Raw genomic sequence first — 19273 nt, 5'->3', positions numbered from 1 at the left:
TGACATACATAGAATGAAACAAGATTCAGCAAAGGAGGCCACTTCTAGCTAGATAGATAGTACAGGACAGAACACTGTGCGGTCAGTAATAAAAACTAGAAAAAGTCCACCGCAGAGAAATGCAAAAATCTCCACACCTGACTAAAGGTGTGGAGGGCAAAATCTGCTGCCCAGAGCTTCCAGCTTAGCTGAATAGATCCATACTGATAAGCTGGACAAATGAGCAAAACATAGAATGTGCTGAACAATAAGTCCACAACAAGAGGACTGCAAAAGGACAAGCAAGGACTTATCTTTGCTGAACAGGTCAGAGTGTCAGGGAAATCCAAAAGAGCCGTGACTCCAAGCAGGAACAATTGAAAACTGGCATTGATTGAGGGATAAGGCCAGACTAAAATAGCCAAGCCAGAAAGACGAACAGTGGAAGCAGCTGCTGATGCTAAATCCAAGAAGCAGCCATACCACTCAAAACCACCAGAGGGAGCCCAAGAGCAGAACTCACAAAAGTGCTACTTACAACCACCGGAGGGAGCCCAAGAATGGAATTCACAACAGTACCCCCCCCCTTGAGGAGGGGTCACCGAACCCTCACCAGAGCCCCAAGGCTGATCAGGACGAGCCAAGTGAAAAGGACGAACCAAATCGGCGGCATGAACATCGGAGGCAACCACCCAAGAATTATCCTCCTGGCCATAACCCTTCCACTTGACAAGATACTGAAGCCTCCGCCTCGAAAAACGAGAATCCAATATTTTCTCAACCACATATTCCAACTCCCCCTCAACCAACACCGGGGCAGGAGGATCAACAGAGGGAACAACGGGTACCACATATCTCCGCAACAAAGATCTATGGAAAACATTGTGGATGGCAAAAGAGGCTGGAAGGGCCAAACGAAAAGACACTGGATTGATAATCTCAGAAATCTTATAAGGACCAATAAACCGAGGCTTGAACTTAGGGGAAGAAACCTTCATATGAACATGACGAGAAGATAACCAGACTAAATCCCCCACCCGAAGCCGAGGACCAACACACCGACGGCGGTTAGCAAAACGCTGAGCCTTTTCCTGAGACAACGTCAAATTGTCTACCACATGAGTCCAAATCTGCTGCAACCTGTCCACCACAGAATCCACACCAGGACAATCAGAAGGCTCAACCTGCCCTGAAGAAAAACGAGGATGGAAACCAAAATTAAAAAAAAAAGGCAAAACCAAAGTAGCCGAACTGGCCCGATTATTAAGGGCAAACTCGGCCAACGGCAAGAAAGCCACCCAATCATCCTGATCAGCAGACACAAAGCATCTCAAATAGGTTTCCAAGGTTTGGTTAGTTCGCTCAGTTTGGCCATTTGTCTGAGGATGGAACGCCGAAGAAAAAGACAAATTAATGCCCATCCTAGCACAAAAGGCCCGCCAAAACCTGGAAACAAACTGGGAACCTCTGTCAGACACAATATTTTCCGGAATGCCATGCAAACGAACCACATGCTGAAAAAACAATGGAACCAAATCAGAGGAGGAAGGCAATTTAGGCAAAGGTACCAAATGGACCATTTTAGAGAACCGGTCACAAACCACCCAGATAACAGACATCCTCTGGGACACAGGAAGATCCAAAATAAAATCCATGGAAATATGCGTCCAGGGCCTCTCAGGGACAGGCAAAGGCAAAAGCAACCCACTAGCGCGGGAACAGCAAGGCTTAGCCCGGACACAAGTCCCACAGGACTGCACAAAAGAACGCACATCCCGCGACAAGGAAGGCCACCAAAAGGACCTAGCAACCAAATCTCTGGTACCAAAAATCCCAGGATGACCGGCCAACATCGAACAATGGACCTCAGAAATTACCTTACTTGTCCATCTATCAGGAACAAACAGCTTCCCCATAGGACAGCGGTCAGGTTTATCAGCCTGAAATTCCTGAAGCACCCGCCGTAAATCAGGGGAGATGGCAGAAAGAACCACCCCTTCCCTAAGAATGCCAACCGGCTCAAGAACTCCAGGAGAATCAGGCAAAAAACTCCTAGAGAGGGCATCCGCTTTAACATTCTTAGATCCTGGAAGATATGAGACCACAAAATCGAAACGGGAGAAAAACAGGGACCATCGAGCCTGTCTAGGGTTCAGCCGCTTGGCCGACTCGAGGTAAATCAGATTCTTATGATCGGTCAAGACCACAACGCGGTGCCTGGCTCCCTCAAGCCAATGTCGCCACTCCTCAAATGCCCACTTCATAGCCAACAACTCCCGATTGCCGACATCATAATTGCGTTCCGCAGGCGAAAACTTTCAGGAAAAGAAGGCACATGGTTTCATCAAGGAACCATCAGAATTCCTCTGTGACAAAACGGCCCCTGCCCCAATCTCAGAAGCGTCAACCTCAACCTGAAAAGGAAGAGAAACATCAGGCTGACGCAACACAGGGGCAGAAGTAAATCGGCATTTAAGCTCCTGAAAGGCCTCAACAGCCACAGAGGACCAATTCGTCACATCAGCGCCTTTCTTCGTCAAATCGGTCAGGGGTTTAACCACACTGGAGAAGTTGGCAATGAAACGGCGATAAAAATTAGCAAAGCCCAAAAATTTCTGAAGGCTCTTCACAGATGTGGGCTGAATCCAGTCATGAATGGCTTGGACCTTAACAGGATCCATTTCTATAGACGAAGGAGAAAAAATAAACCCCAAAAAAGAGACCTTCTGAACTCCAAATAGGCACTTAGACCCCTTCACAAATAGGGCATTATCACGAAGGATCTGGAATACCATCCTGACCTGCTTCACATGAGACTCCCAATCATCGGAAAAAATCAAAATATCATCCAAATACACAATCAAGAATTTATCAAGATAATTGCGGAAAATATCATGCATGAAGGACTGAAATACAGAAGGAGCATTAGAAAGCCCGAAAGGCATCACAAGGTATTCAAAATGGCCTTCGGGCGTATTAAATGCAGTTTTCCATTCGTCACCCTGTTTAATACGAACAAGATTATATGCCCCTCGAAGGTCAATCTTGGTAAACCAACTAGCCCCCTTAATCCGAGCAAACAAATCTGAAAGCAAAGGTAAAGGGTATTGGAATTTGACCGTGATCTTATTAAGAAGGCGATAATCAATACAGGGTCTCAAGGAGCCATCCTTCTTGGCAACAAAAAAGAATCTCGCTCCCAATGTTGACGAAGACATCCGAATATGCCCCTTCTCCAAAGACTCCTTAACATAGCTCCGCATGGCGGCATGCTCTGGCACAGATAAATTGAAAAGTCAGCCCTTAGGGAACTTACAGCCAGGAATCAAGTCAATAGCACAATCACAGTCCCTATGTGGAGGAAGGGAACTGGACTTGGGCTCATCAAATACATCCTGGAAATCTGACAAAAATTCAGGAACATCAGAAGAGGGGGAAGAGGAAATTGACATCAAAGGAACGTCACTATGTACCCCTTGACAACCCCAACTAGTCACAGACATAGATTTCCAATCCAGCACTGGATTGTGTACTTGTAACCATGGAAAACCCAGTACAACAACATCATGTAAATTATGCAACACCAGAAAACGGCAATCTTCCTGTGGGCTGGAGCCATGCACATAGTCAGCTGAGTCCAATACTGAGGTTTATTCTTGGCCAAAGGTGTAGCATCAATACCCCTCAAAGGAATAGGGCTCTGCAAAGGCTGCAAAGAAAAACCACAGCACCTGGCGAATTCTAAGTCCATTAAGTTCAGGGCAGCGCCTGAATCCACAAATGCCATGACAGAAACGGATGACAATGAGCAAATAAGGGTCACAGACAGGAAAAATTTAGGCTGTACAGTACTGATGGTAACAGATCTAGCTACCCTCTTAATACGCTTAGGGCAATCAGAAATAGGATATGAACAGAATCACCACAGTAAAAACACAGCCCATTCTGACGTCTGTATCCCCTCTGTTCTGCTCTAGTCAAAATCCTATCACATTGCATAGGCTCAGGACTCTGTTCAGAGGACGCTGCCATATGGTGCACCACTTTGCGCTCGCGCAGGCGCCGATCAATCTGAATGGCTAGAGACATAGATTCGCTCAAACCAACAGGCGTGGGGAACCCCACCATAACGTCTTTAAGGGCTTCAGAAAGACCCTTTCTGAAAATTGCTGCCAGAGCGTCCTCATTTCATTTAGTGAGCACAGACCATTTTCTAAATTTCTGGCAGTATAATTCTGCCGCTTCCTGACCCTGACACAGGGCCAACAAGGTTTTTTCCGCATGATCCACAGAGTTAGGTTCGTCATACAATAATCCGAGCGATTGAAAAAATGCATCTACATTAAGCAATGCTGGATCCCCTGACTCAAGGGAGAATGCCCAGTCCTGAGGGTCACCACGCAGCAAATAAATAACTATTTTAACTTGCTGAATGGGATCACCAGAGGAACGGGGTTTCAGAGCAAAAAAAAATTTGCAGTTATTTTTAAAGTTCAAAAACTTGGATCTATCCCCATAAAACAAATCTGGAGTAGGAATTCTAGGCTCTAAAACCAAAGTCTGAACAACAGAATCTTGGATACTCTGTACTCTTGCAGCAAGCTGATCCACACGAGAAAACAAACCCTGAACATCCATGCCCGCGCCCAAATCCTGAATCACCCAGAGATTAAGAGGAAGGAAAAAGACAAAACAGACTAAAGAAAAAAAAAAAAATTTCCTTCTTTTGAGATGCATTCAACTCATTTTTGGCCAGTTGTACTGTTATGGACTGGTGATTTAGGAGCGACATGCGACTAGCTCTGAGCAGGTGGTAACTATACTGACCGCAGATCCTGATCTTAACACAACACTAGAAGTAGCCGCGGGATGTTCCTGTCACTCCCTGGACACCTCGTCACAGCCGGAGAACTAGCTACCCCTAAAGGTAGAAACAGGAAAGCTATCTTGCCTCAGAGAAAATCCCCAAAGGATAGACAGCCCCCCACAAATAATGACTGTGAGAGGAGAAGGAAATGACATACATAGAATGAAACAAGATTCAGCAAAGGAGGCCACTTCTAGCTAGATAGATAGTACAGGACAGAACACTGTGCGGTCAGTAATAAAAACTAGAAAAAGTCCACCGCAGAGAAATGCAAAAATCTTCACACCTGACTAAAGGTGTGGAGGGCAAAATCTGCTGCCCAGAGCTTCCAGCTTAGCTGAATAGATCCATACTGATAAGCTGGACAAATGAGCAAAACATAGAATGTGCTGAACAATAAGTCCACAACAAGAGGACTGCAAAAGGACAAGCAAGGACTTATCTTTGCTGAACAGGTCAGAGTGTCAGGGAAATCCAAAAGAGCCGTGACTCCAAGCAGGAACAATTGACAACTGGCATTGATTGAGGGATAAGGCCAGACTAAAATAGCCGAGCCAGAAAGACGATCAGTGGAAGCAGCTGCTGATGCTAAATCCAAGAAGCAGCCATACCACTCAAAACCACCGGAGGGAGCCCAAGAGCAGAACTCACAAAAGTGCTACTTACAACCACCAGAGGGAGCCCAAGAGCGGAATTCACAACAGCATAGATGCTCATGAGGGGAACATAATTTTACCTCTATACAAGTCACTAGTTCGACCACACTTAGAATACTGTGTACAGTTCTGGTCTCCGGTGTATAAGAAAGACATAGCTGAACTAGAGCGGGTGCAGAGAAGAGCGACCAAGGTTATTAGAGGACTGGGGGGTCTGCAATACCAAGATTAGGTTATTACACTTGGGGCTATTTAGTTTGGAAAAATGAAGACTAAGGGGTGATCTTATTTTAATGTATAAGTATATGAGAGGACAGTACAAAGACCTTTCTGATGATCTTTTTAATCATAGACCTGAGACAGGGACAAGGGGGCATCCTCTACGACTGGAGGAAAGAAGGTTTAAGCAAAATAACAGACGCGGATTCTTTACTGTAAGAGCAGTGAGACTATGGAACTCTCTTCCGTATGATGTTGTAATAATGAGTGATTCATTACTTAAATTTAAGAGGGGACTGGATGCCTTTCTTGAAAAGTATAATGTTACAGGTTATATATACTAGATTCCTTGATAGGGCGTTGATCCAGGGAACTAGTCTGATTGCCGTATGTGGAGTCGGGAAGGAATTTTATTCCCCAATGTGGAGCTTACTCTTTGCCACATGGGTCTTTTTTGCCTTCCTCTGAATCAACATGTTAGGGTATGTTAGGTTAGGCTATGGGTTGAACTAGATTGACTTAGTCTTCCTTCAACCTTAATAACAATGTTACTATGATGCACTCTAAAATCATTGTAGAATAAAAACAAGGGTGATGACTAATTAAGAGTGGTGTAGTGCATGTCAGTCTTAGTGAAGTGCTCGGTTGAGTACACTGGCATGATTCATTATGTGGCATGTGATGCTTAATGAATCAGGTGCGCCGGATATCAAGTGGGTACTGTTGCCAAAAATATACGTCAAATGGAGGCAAGCATACATTTGTACAGTGTCCATGACAAGAGGAAAATGAATGGCAACTAGAGTTAACAAGTCACCACTTATTTAGACGTGAATCTTGTGACCAGGAACGCAGCAGTAAATCACAGCTGGTAAACGGTGCTCAGCATGATAATGTGACATGGAGAAAGAAAAATTGCGGCACTCACCAGCTGGAATATATACAATAGTCTTTAATACACCATCAGTGCTTTAGACGAAGAGATGGATATGCAGGATTGCAGAGGTGTGCGGGGAGAGAGGCCAATGGCCGTTTCGCGAACACTCGCTTCAACTTTTGTATAGTAAGCTATGCCACTTTAGTGGTATACCTTATGATGAATTTGATGAACGGGCGTGACCACACCCCATTCCACCCATCCTACTCCCATATTAGTGTAGCTGGCCGGGACTAGAGTGGAAACGCCAGAAATTGCAATATTTTTGCGTGTCTGCCAGATAGGGCACAAATATTTTGGCATATTAGGCTACTTTCACACTTCCGTCGGTACGGGGCCGTCGCAAACCCTCGGCCCGACGTAATTTAGCACAACGTGGGCAGCGCATGCAGATTTACAATGCATCCGCTGCCCAGTGTGATGAGCGGGGAGGAGGGGGCGGAGTTCCGGCCGCGCATGCGCGGTCGGAAATGGCGAACACGTCGCACAGAAAAAGTTACATTGAACTTTTTTTGTGCGTCGCGTCCGCCAAAACACAACGCATCCGTCGCACGACGGATGCGACGTGTGCCCATCCGTCGAGATCCATCGCTTATTCAAGTCTATGGGCAAAAAACGCGTCCTGCAAACACATTTGCAGGATCAGTTTTTTGCCCATAACGACGGATTGCGACGGAGGGTAAAAGACGGAAGTGTGAAAGTAGCCTAAAGGTGCTTATGCCAGATTTTTGGTATAAATGCCTTAACAAATCACAGCAAAGGACTTTTTGATACATGAATGAATGTCCAATAGACACTTTGAAACCTAAAAATTAATCAACATGAAAGTCTAGTGTTAGAGATGTGCGATAGTTTGAAGTTTGAATTTGCCTCAAGAGAAAGACAGAAAGATCCACTGGGAATCCCTGATCTCCAATTCACTAAACACCACTGTAAAAGGTACGATAAACCAATATGTGAAGTCAAATGGTGCTGTGCAGGGAAGCCCACTTGACCACGGAAAACTAAATTGCTTCTCTAATGTGGGAAATGTTGCTGGGAAAGTTTTTTATGTTTGCAAATTAAATTACAAAGTGTTCAAATTTGCGTGGAAACGCAAATATCAGGAAATTCGACAAGAACTCAATCCTCCCCAGATTGATCCACTCATCTCCAGCTATTGCATTATATGCCTGTATATGAATTATAGAATGACTTAATCATCTTGATCCATAAATTAAATTACATACAAAGACAGGGGTAGTCTGGATTGTGCACCACCGTGTTACGTGATCTTATACTTTCTTTACTTCTTGTGATTATTTTTAGTATCTTTTAATTCTATTGCTAACTTTGTATTTATTTGAATCTATAGGCTATTGACAGTAGCTGGGTGTAACTTAATATATGGATTTTGATGATGAAGTTATTCCATACTCTGTTAATGAGTATAAAGTGTATTATGACTCCATAACTTTGCTGTCAGTGTGGGGCTCTTGCAACATAATTTCTATGGATGTTTGTATTGACCAGTACTCACATTAAGAGATTTCATCAGATAACTTAACTTAACCACATATCCTGTACAAAGATTTCAGAAGAGGTATAATTTTCCATCGGAATTCTTGTATAATGCACAGTAGTAACAGCAGCATCTGCCGTAGTTGCAGTAGGTGCAATAGTAGTACCTGCAGTAGATTGCAGTAGGTAAAAAGACGATTCTGAACCAGACATGCATCAAGATGAACTAGCAACATGGCTGACATACACTATTTGAGCAAGAAGAGCGGGGTTACTGACATCAGAGCTGGGCTACAGGGAGAGAGACAGGGCAAACTGATTACACATCACTTTTATAGAAACAATACAATGACAATACAATGCTGTATGATTCTCAAGTCGTGGGATATGTCATAATGCGCTAGCACTTTAATGTTGGTGAATTTCCAGGTTTCATTATTTGCTATCAGACATTCATTCCTGTATCATACAGTTCTTGGTTTTATTCTTTATTGATTTTAGTGTGCATCATGGCATAATAGTTTTTTTTTTTCAAGATATTATTTTGAAGTAAGTATTCTTGGTATTCAAGGTTTTTGTCTGGCTTATAGGATTTATTATTTATTAATTTGTTTGGTCCAGATTGATTTTTCTGCATCCAACCAGAACTAATTTTATGCACTATCATACTGCATTTTAGGTCCAGATCGGCTGTCAGACAGATGACCTGAGCTCAGCAGAACAGTTGTGTCGTGCCCCAGTGGTCGTCTGTAAAAAGAACGTTGTTAATGAGAAAGTTGTGATATCCAATGTCTGGGGAGGACTCCTGTATGTTATTGTCAAGGGGAAAAGTCAACTAGGAACAGTTCCCATTACAGTCTATGGAGCAGAACCAGCTCCAATATTTATAAATGGTAAGTGAGATGTATCTTTTTTATGTTCAATTAAAAGCACCGTTCAAAAAGGACATACTCTGCACATGACAAGCTCAAAGTTGGTTGAAGTGCAACCATATTAGTTTTATTGCCCAAATAAGTTTATCAGAAACTTATGCTAAATGGTTATTAGGTTTCTCAACTCTCCGGGTGTCTTCACATTAGGAGTAAGCAACTTGAAAACAAAATAGTACCCTCAAAAATATAATAATAATAACTTTATATAGCGCCAAAATATTTTGCAGCACTTTACAAATATAGAAATATGCAATGGAGCTTTGTGAAAGCTTAATTTTTGTGGTATGAGTTGCCTTTTATTGGTATTCTGTAAATTTGGGGTGCATAAGAGCTTTGATTGTTTTTTTCGGCGGGATAGATGATTTAAAAACAAACCGCACTCTGGTCGTTGTTTATTATTTTTTTTTATCGCATTTATCAAAGAGATTAAATAACATAATAATAATATGGATTGTTATGGAGGCCAAAGTCCTACATGTGTATCTTTTCTTCTCTTTTTTGACATAATAAAATATTGGTAATGGGCAAAATGTTTGTTATTGATGGTATAATTTGCTGCAATATTTCTGTATTGCAGTGAATTGTCCCTCTCAGCATTACACTGGAGGCAGTCTATTAGGCTCTACCAATGGCAGATCCTATATTCACAACAAATCTGGAGGCCAGTATAAAGCTGAATTTACACTTAAAAATTATCGCGAACAAACTTTCTTAAGAACGGTCATGGTTCCACCCCCAAGTGTGTCTGGGATGCAGTTACTGACAGCTCGTCAGTCCAATCTGGTATAGGGGTGTGCTGAAGCTGTCGGTACTTTGATTTACAACTTGGCCATCCAGTCTGGTACAGGGGTGTGCTGAGCTATCAATGTGTTGATTGACATTTCAACTATCCAATCTGAGACTGTGAGACGTCGGCTGTCTCCATGTGTTCATAATTCCAGTTAATCCCCATCTTCTTAACTGAGCTGTTTCTCCCAGACCTCTGCCAGACGTACATTCAGCCTTTGAGGCTTGTGCTTTCCTGTGCTTTGAGTTCTGTATGCTTAATCTGTTGCCTGACCTTGGCTTTCGTTCTGACCATCCACCTGTTTAACCCCTTCAGCTCTGGCCCGTTATCCTCCTGGTACTCTGACCTCAAAATGTTACCTTACCACGCTTTTATCTCTTTCTGCTGTTTATGACGTACCCTCCTGGCTTCTGACCTTGGACTCCTTGACCACTCTGACTCACGCCTTGGCCGTGAGAAGTGACAAGCATCACATTACGTCTGGCCAATACAATTTTCTTTTTCACCAGTATGGATCCTGTTCACACGCTCTTTGACTAGGTGGCGAATTTCATGCAGATGACTCAGGATCTGGCCAAGGATTGCCACAGTCTAGAGTCATCGCAATATCAGTTGCAGGGCCAGATAAATAACTTGATGAAGACCCCCCATAGCCCCCCACTGCCGGCAGTGGCTAAGACGTCAGTACTAGGGATGAGCGAGTATAATCGTGGATATTCGGTGCTCGGCAAGTAATGAGGTACTCGTAAAATGGCGAATATTTGACTACTCGCCGAGTACTATTCGGATCTCCCGCCCAGCATAGTATAGATGTATATATTATATATATATAGGTCATTGACACTCATATATATATATATATATATATATATTTGTGTGTATATATATATATCTTTATATTTCATAGAGAGTTTGGTAGCAGAACAGCCAACAATAGCCGACGGGGTATGAAACATGGTTTACATACAGTAAACTATTGCAGAAGTTAGATTTTTATATGTCCCTCACTAATAATGTTAGTAGTGTTTGTGTAAAATTTGGGAGCTGTAGGGATTAAATTAAAGGATTAATTCACGGAAAAAACTGTCAATTTTCTCAGCCAGAGAGGGAAAGCCAGTGACTGAGGGCAGATATTAATAGCCTAGAGAGGGACCATGGTTATTGCCCCCCCCCCCCCGGCTAAAAACATCTGCCCCAGCCATCCCAGAAAAGGCGCATCTGTAAGATGTAAGATGTAAGATGTAAGCTGGTCTCTCCTGAACCCGTGATGTCTCTCCCTGATAAATTTTTGGAAGAGAGACCAGATTAGGGTATTCATGGAGATCTGTAAGTTATTTTTTATCCTGAACCCCCAGGGGAGGAGTTCCTGTGGGTTGAACAAGAACACTCTTTTAACAATAATTTTTTGGTGTAAACAGGCTGCCATTCACCTGATGAGTGAAAACGTTTGTTCTTCGAGTGAAATGACCTATTGTGCAGAGCAAGAGATCACTGTGCTTGGCTGCACATTGTACTGTATAAACAGGACTAGGACTGCTGAGAACAAGAGCAGTCTTTTAGACCTAAACAATCTACTACTGTGTATTTCTACTGTACATTAAATTCACCTCAAAGTGAATGGATTTTACAGAAATCTGATGCCCATTGTGCATTTTTTCTTTGTGATGTGCAAACTGATTTCTAGTGTGTTTTTGCAATCAACAAGCTATCATTTTTTTCTTGCTGTAAATTTACAGATTTTCCCCTATAGACTTCAATGGGGGAGGAAACTCTGCTTGCAAATGTGTTTATGCTTTTTAGTGCATTTCTACTAAATATGCTTGCCATCTGCACTTAATCAGTAAAGTTTTAGCAAAATTAAGTACGGTAACTAACAGAAAGCTTCCAAATCAAATCCGTTTTCTCTAAAAAAAATAACATAGCAAAAGGAGACAAAAATCGCGGCAGAATAAAACATAAAAACACATGTAAAAATGCACTCAAAATGGATGTAACTAGCTAACCTAAATCAAGCAGAAATTCCTTGCCATTTTCAATATCTCTTGCTAATATAAGCAGAGACTGAAAACCCAAGGCTTCATGGAGCATGGAGTCTGTAAGGTAGCATGTGGATGAGAAAATAGTAGAAGTTAATTTCTGCATCTTCTCCATTCTGTGTCCATGAAATTCAAAAACTTGAATGCGTGCACGTCATCTGATTTGCAGAGCCGCAGCCATTTGCAGAGCATGCTGCAACTTTTTTTCTCATGCTGAATCAGTGGGGGTGCCAGATATCAGACACCCACCAATGTGATGTTGATGAGTTAAGTGGACAAGAGCTTTAACTATTAATTTTAGACCAATGATCTTTGGTATTGTGTTTCCCCCAGGCCAGACTGAAGTTTCATCCTGGTTGGAGACAATTCGTACATCCAAAATCCCTTGGGCTGAGCTGATAACAGAAAATATAATTTTGACTGTTCCTTCTGATTCAATCCGATCATTACAAGATCCAGATGTTTTGTTATCTCAGTGGGACACCATAATGTGTGCAATAGCCGAACTGGCAGTAATTCCAAAGAAATTTCTGCGCCCTGAAAGATTTGTTGCAGATGTGCAAATCTCAGCAGGTAAGAGACGTAGCCATTGAGAAAACATAAAATCTGCTAATAGAAGATATCTTTAGTAGGTTTCAGTAAGTGCAAAGCATTGCTCACCATAGACTGATTATAATGAGGGCATTCTGTGCTACCATCCGGGGCAAAAGGTTCCAGGATGCCCATCGCCAGATTACCCTCATCATATGGCAATGGCGGCCCACATATCCCGGCAGGTAGCTTTCCTGGCGCTGCGTTGTCAATGATACAGAATGGCAGTGCAGCTCCAGGTAAGCTCCCGTCGCCTCTGCTGTGATGTGCCAACATTTTGACATCATCAGCTGGCGCTGACATGATGACGTTATCGCAAGTACGCGCTGGCCAGTAGAACTGGAGCCTCAGGGACCTAGCAGAGAGCCAGGGGAATGCGAATGAGGTGAATATGTCTGTATGTGTTGTTTTTTTATTAATTTGTATGGCATATGAGCGCTCCTACTATGTATAGATTGCTTTGTGCAGGCTCATAATGTATATTGGAGGCTATATTGGGGTGTATACTATATATTGGTGGCAATGTAGGGGCAGCACGGTGGCTAAGTGGTTAGCACTGCAGCCTTGCAGCGCTGGAGTCCTGGGTTCTAATCTCACCTTGGATAACATCTTCAAGGAGTTTGTATGTGTTTGCGTGTGTTTCCTCCGGGTACTCCAGTTTCCTCCCACAATCCAAAGACCTACTGATAGGGAATTTAGATTGTGAGCCCCATTGGGGACAGCGATGATAATGTGTGCAAAACTGTAAAGCGCTGCGGAATATGTTAGCGCTATATAAAAAAATAAAGAAGAAAGAAGGCTGTATATACCATATATAGAAGGCTTTATAGTGGCTCATACTGTATATAGGAGGTTATTTGCAGACTCATAGTGTATAAAGAAGGCTATGTGGGAGTGCAAACTGCATATACAAGGCTATGTGGGGGCTCAAACTGTATATAGGAGGCTATGCGGGGGCTCACACTGTATATAGAGGGCTATGTAAGGGCTAATACCGCATATAGGAGGCTATTTGTGGACTCATACTGCATATAGGGGGCTATGTGGGGGATCATACAGTATCTTCGGGGCTGTGTGGAGGCTCCTATTGTATGTAGGGGGCTATGTTCTGTTCTGTTATCCTCATTGCAATACGGCTTATGGTCTCCTTTTCTTGTCCTGACTGAAGCAATTGTCCCTTGTTCCTGAAAATCCTGAATGACCAAAAGAGGGTGAAAATGCATTGGAAGAAGATGCCATTAAGCTAGGTAGACGTGTGTTCAGGCCATACAGGGTAATATAATAATTTTCATAATTCAATACAAACCGCCACCTGCCAACATGGCTGGCGGAACCACATAACTATTTATTATTATTATTTATTTATATAGCACCATTAATTCCATAGTGCTGTACATGAGAAAGGGGTTACATACAGAGTTATAAATATCGTTTACAGTAAACAGGTTTACAGTGACAGACTGGTACAGAGGGGAGAGGACCCTGTCCTTGCGGACTTAAATTATATGCAGAGGATATCTGTTCAATATATCAATAACACTGTGATCTCAGCTTTTCCATCAAGTAATCATGTATTGTATATTAACTTTTGAATAGTAAGCAGTAAACATAATGTATTTGACAAGGAGGCAATATGAACTGTTACTCCATAATTACACCCAAACTCAACATGTGCATGGTCACATAGGAGATGAAGATTACACCATTACTTTTCTAATTATCGTCCTGTCTGAATGAAATGGGGTGGACATAGGACTGTCTAACCAGGGATCCCATATGCGGGATATTCTATTCTTAGCTGCTAATGACTGAGCCAAAAATAATTGTTGACAATTTACGTTAATTCTTTCAACCACTTAATAGTAGGTACATTCTGATCTTTCCAGTTAGCCACAAGAGTTAATCTAGCAGCAATTAAAATGTGAGTTAGGGAACCTCTAAGATCAAAAGGAACTTTATCCTTTCCAATGTGATGTACCATTAAGCTGGGGTCCAATAATATCTGCATCATGAGAACCTTTTTAATAAGATGGGTTACCCCCTCCCAAAATTTAGTGACTATGGGACAAAACCACCACAGATGACCCAATGTACCTTTCTCTCCACATCCTTTCCAACATAGTGAGGACTGTAACAACCCTGCCGGCATCACTGCATGGCCTCTCATCCCCCACCTGCCTTACACACCAACTTGCTCACTACTTCGGGCCATGCTGTGAGTTCTGTATTTTGCCGGCTCCATGCTATGTGCCTTATGTCTCCTGCCTACTCTGTGCATGCTTCCTGGCTGTGTGCATAGGGGGCGGCGACGGCAATTCCTGGTTCTTATAGAGTCAGTGTGCACCTTCCTAAGGTGTCCCCGGCCAATTTCCAAGAGGCCTCAGGTACTTAAGGCATTCCCACCCTTAGGGGAATGCCTGAGCAACTATTTCCCTCAGTCAGTGTCTTGCTGCTGAGGCGCCAGGTCCTGTCTTGTTTCCGCCTTCTCTGGGGGCTGCATTCCCAGACCTGTTACCTTGCGCTTTGTGTCCTATGTTTCCGCCTCCTGGAGGGGTGCATACTTAGACCTGTGTCCTTGTCCAAGATTTTTTTCCATGTCCGTCCTTATCTGTACTTTGTCCTATTCTTGTATCCTAGATTCTGTCCCTGTACCTGATCTTGTTTGAACTCAGTTCTAACCTATATCTGTTTGTTTCCTTGTCAGTGGCTTCCTTTCCCTGCTGTGTGTATCCTTGTGTCTTCTCCGTCTGCCCTGCTCTCGCTCCACACTCTGCGGTTCTGCTCTCGCTCTGCAGCTCCGTTCTGCTCTTGCTCTGCGGCTCTGCTCTCGATCTGTGGCTCTGCTCTCGCTCTGCGGTTCTACCCTGCTCCGCTCCTTGTGGTTCTGCCCTGCACCACTCCTTGCGGTTCTGCCCTGCTCCGCTCCTTGCGGTTCTGCCCTGCTCCACTCCTTGCGGTTCTGCCCTGCTCTGCTCGTTGCAGTTCTGCCCTGCTCCGCTCCTTGCGGTTCTGCCCTGCTCCGCTCCTTGCGGTTCTGCCCTGCTCCGCTGCTTGCGGTTCTGCCCTGCTCTGCTGCTTGCGGTTCTGCCCTGCTTCACTCCTTGCGGTTCTGCCCTGCTCCGCTCCTTGCGGTTCTACCCTGCTCCGCTCCTTGCGGTTCTGCTCAGCTCTTGTTTCGCACCTCCTGTGTCTTTGTCCTTACAGTCTTAACAGGTCCCTACCTGTTCCCATATTCCACTCTCACCTGTCTGTGTTCCTGTCCTTCCCGAGTCAGTCGCTGCTCCTTCAGTGTGTACCAGTCTTTACCTGTTCCCATATACCACTCACGACTGCCTGTGTCTCAGCCGTGCCCACCTGTCTACCAGTGTCTCAACAGTGCCCACCTGCCTGCCAGTTTCTCAGCATGCCTGCCTGCCAGTGTTCCGTCCCCCAGTGGGATTAGCAGCCACAGCCAGACTCCACCCTGGAGTGGTACCTGGCAGCTACCTGCCGCACAAGCCTGACCTCACCATCAGAGGCTCCAGTGAACACCAAGGAAGCTGTTTAGTCACGTCCCTTCCAGGGAAGTCTGGTTTGTGGCACAGTGGGGCCACTCCCCCCACGCTCACGCCAACCAGTCAGGACTGATTTGGAACAAAATGAGCTACTTTCGCTGGCCACTGATACCATCGTACGTGTATCTTTTTCAAGTGTTCAAGAAGGTTTATACATGAGGATACATGTTGTACCTCTCCCAAACCCACCCTCCACTCGTCCAGTTCCAGGGATAAGGCTAATTCCGATTCCCAGTGCTTCATATAGGGTAGTTTATCAACTAAATCTATCTCATTCAGAGCTTTGTATAAAATTGAAACTCCTTTAGAATTAGATTCCGGTCATAGAATATAACTATTAGCCCGGTGTTCTATGGGGAGAGTGAAAAATACAGATTGTGGGGAGGTCTGGATGAGGTTTCGAAGTTGAAAGTATTGGTAAAAATAACGCAGAATCCCTGGAAATATTGCTGTCAATCGATCGAAGGGGATGACCGACAAATTGTCCATTAAGTCTTGCACATTTTTTACTCCTGCCTCTACCCATTTTTGAAGATTAAGAAAGGGAATGTGAGATTCAAGGGCTCTTAGTGAGTTGTCTGTTATGGGAATTTTTGTATAAATCAGTTTTATTGGTCAGAACAATAAAGAAAACATTTGAAAATACAAATTAGTAAATCTGTGCATTATTAGACAGTAGTTACATATTAATCAGATAAAACAACGTAACAATACTTGAGTCTTTCAATATAGTTGTCTGACTGATAATGTTGTTATTCATCTCGAGATTGTGAAATACTAACAGTAGAGATATTTAATAATTATCACTAAGTTGTTTTGTAAACAATTAAGGATATAATATATATTCAATCAAGTTATGGGGAAGACAAACAATTAGAGAAGAAAAGAAAAGAAAGGGAGATAGAAAGAAGAAGAGAGGGGTGGATGAAGGTATGGGAATGTGAGAAAAGGGGGGAGGGGGGGGAGAGTGGCTGTCGTCACGTCCAGCAGCCAAGGCGCAGGCCACGAAACGATCTGGGAGCTCACATGAGTGAGCTATATGATACATCAAGTTTTAGAAATCCAAAGATCTAGCTCAGGGGTTTCCCTAAAAGCAATCCAGGGGGCCCAAGTATTGTAGGTTTTTTCAAAATTATCAGATGACTGATTTATCAGTTGCTCCATTCTATAGATGTTATTGAGTTCGCCCACAAATTCCGCACGAGAAGGAAATTTTTCTTGTTTCCAAAAACGTGGAATTAAATTCCTAACTGCAGTAAGAAAATGTCTAAGAATGCCTCTTTTGAATCGAGATATCGACAAGTCACATAAGGACAGCAATGCTAGACTCGCTGAAGGTTGGATCTGTGTGATAGACAGCTTGTTATGAAGTTCAAAAATAGCCAACCACAGATCCTTTATGGGGGGGCAGTCCCACCAAATATGCATGTAAGAGCCTATTTCCTTTAAGCATCTCCAACAGGTGTCAGGAGTCGTGGGGAACACCGCATGTACCATGGATGGGCATCTATACCATCTTGCTAGGATCTTGTAGCTCCTCTCCTGTGATACCGCGCACAATGACGATCTAGACGAGAATAGAAGGATTTTTTCCCTGTCCTCGGAAGATAAGGGTCTTCCCAGATCACCCTCCCATCTCGAGAAAAACATTGGCCAACCCTGTGGCGAGGCTCCCCCCTCTTTAAAGATTTTATATAGCAGTGAGACAGTGTGATCTGGGGGGTTTGTTGATATGCAGAGCATCTCAAAGGGAGTTAGCGGCCTACTGATATTAGTTTGTTTAATAGTCTTGTGGATATAGCTTTTCAGCTGCTCATAAAAAAAACAGTCAACAGATTGCGCTTCGTCCTCTGGGAATAATTCCGGAAGAGACTTCATCCGATTATCCTTCAAATAATCATGGACGATGGGTTTGGAATCTTTATTTTTGTTTAAATACATCTCTTTATGTAGCCCTGCCGGGAAAGTGGGGTTATCATAAATCGGAGTCAAGGGGCCCGGGACAGCTGCAATCTGGAGGTCTTTGTTTCTGTTTTTAATAAGGAGCAATATGTTTCTTGTGAGAAAGGGTATATAAACATCCAGCCCCGACCCCCCGCCCCCAGACCAGAGAACAACTTGAGAATCACAACCATTAAGATCGTTTTCCAAGTTTACCCACTTTTTACTGGTTTTACTGTGATAAAGATCCAGGATGCATGATCCTATTGATGCATAACTATAAATCGCAAAATCCGGGAGGCCCAAACCGCCCATCAGTTTAGATCTACTTAATAATGAGTAGGAGATACGTGCCCGGTTATGGGACCAGACGAAGCGAGTGATTATTTGTTTGAGGCGAGAAAAGAAGGAGGCTGGTAAGAATAGAGGAATTGTTTGAAAAAAATATAAGAGGCGAGGCAGAAGATCCATTTTAACTGCATTAATCCTGCCTAACCAATATAATTGGAGCTTGTGCCAATTCTCTAAATCCTATATTGCTTTTTGAAGGGTTGGCGCAAAGTTGGTCTCAAACAATTTAGACGTTCTACTTGTAATTTTGATACCCAGGTAGGTGAGAAAGTCAAAACGCCATTTAAATGGGAAGGTCGTTCTCAATTTATCAACCAAGGGGAGTGGCAGTGAAATATTCAGGATTTCGGATTTGAGGGAGTTCATTTTAAAATTACTTAAAAGGCTGAATTTATTTAGTTCCGAGATAATGTTTGGTAAGCTCGTAGAGGGGGATGTGATATATAGGAGGATGTCATCTGCAAAAAGTGCTAGTTTATGTTCTTCAGACCGTAGTTTTATACCCTTAATTGAGGGGTTATTTCTCAGGGCCACAGCCAGATGCTCCATTGTTAGGACATATAAAAGGGGGGAAAGCGGGCACCCCTGCCTCGTACCATTTCTGATCAGAAACAGATCCGATAATACACCGTTTACCTTGACCTGTGCACTAGGGGAGGAATACAAGGCGGAGATCCTGCGCAACATATTTTCTTTTAAGCCAATTTCCTCTAGGGTCTGAAAGATGAACTCCCAATGCACCCGGTCAAAAGCTTTTTCAGCATCGATTGACATGATACATAGGGGATCCCCCCCCCCACCCGCCTTATCAAGTAGGGATATAGTACGGATTGTGTTGTCTCTTGCTTCTCATCCTGGCACAAAGCCCACCTGATCCTGGTTTATTAATTTTGGCAACAAGGGGCGTAACCTATTGGCTAACA

General features: G+C 43.4%; 1 protein-coding gene across 3 annotated transcripts in view; it reads left to right on the top strand.

Annotated features, from left to right (window-relative positions):
* LOC143775760 (TRPM8 channel-associated factor homolog) overlaps positions 1-19273 on the top strand; it is a 164099-nt gene that overhangs the window by 81491 nt on the left and 63335 nt on the right. For all 3 annotated transcript variants that reach the window (XM_077264282.1, XM_077264281.1, XM_077264283.1), the window contains 2 exons: positions 8838-9051; positions 12247-12486. In XM_077264282.1, the coding sequence (XP_077120397.1) occupies positions 8838-9051; positions 12247-12486 (454 nt within the window). The remainder of the gene's footprint in view (positions 1-8837; positions 9052-12246; positions 12487-19273) is intronic.

The sequence above is a fragment of the Ranitomeya variabilis genome, chromosome 5, assembly GCF_051348905.1.
Source record: "Ranitomeya variabilis isolate aRanVar5 chromosome 5, aRanVar5.hap1, whole genome shotgun sequence".
In the NCBI taxonomy this organism is placed as follows: Eukaryota; Metazoa; Chordata; class Amphibia; order Anura; family Dendrobatidae; genus Ranitomeya; species Ranitomeya variabilis.
The sequence above is the reverse complement of the archived record's forward strand: the minus strand, read 5'-3'. Positions and strand labels throughout refer to the sequence as shown.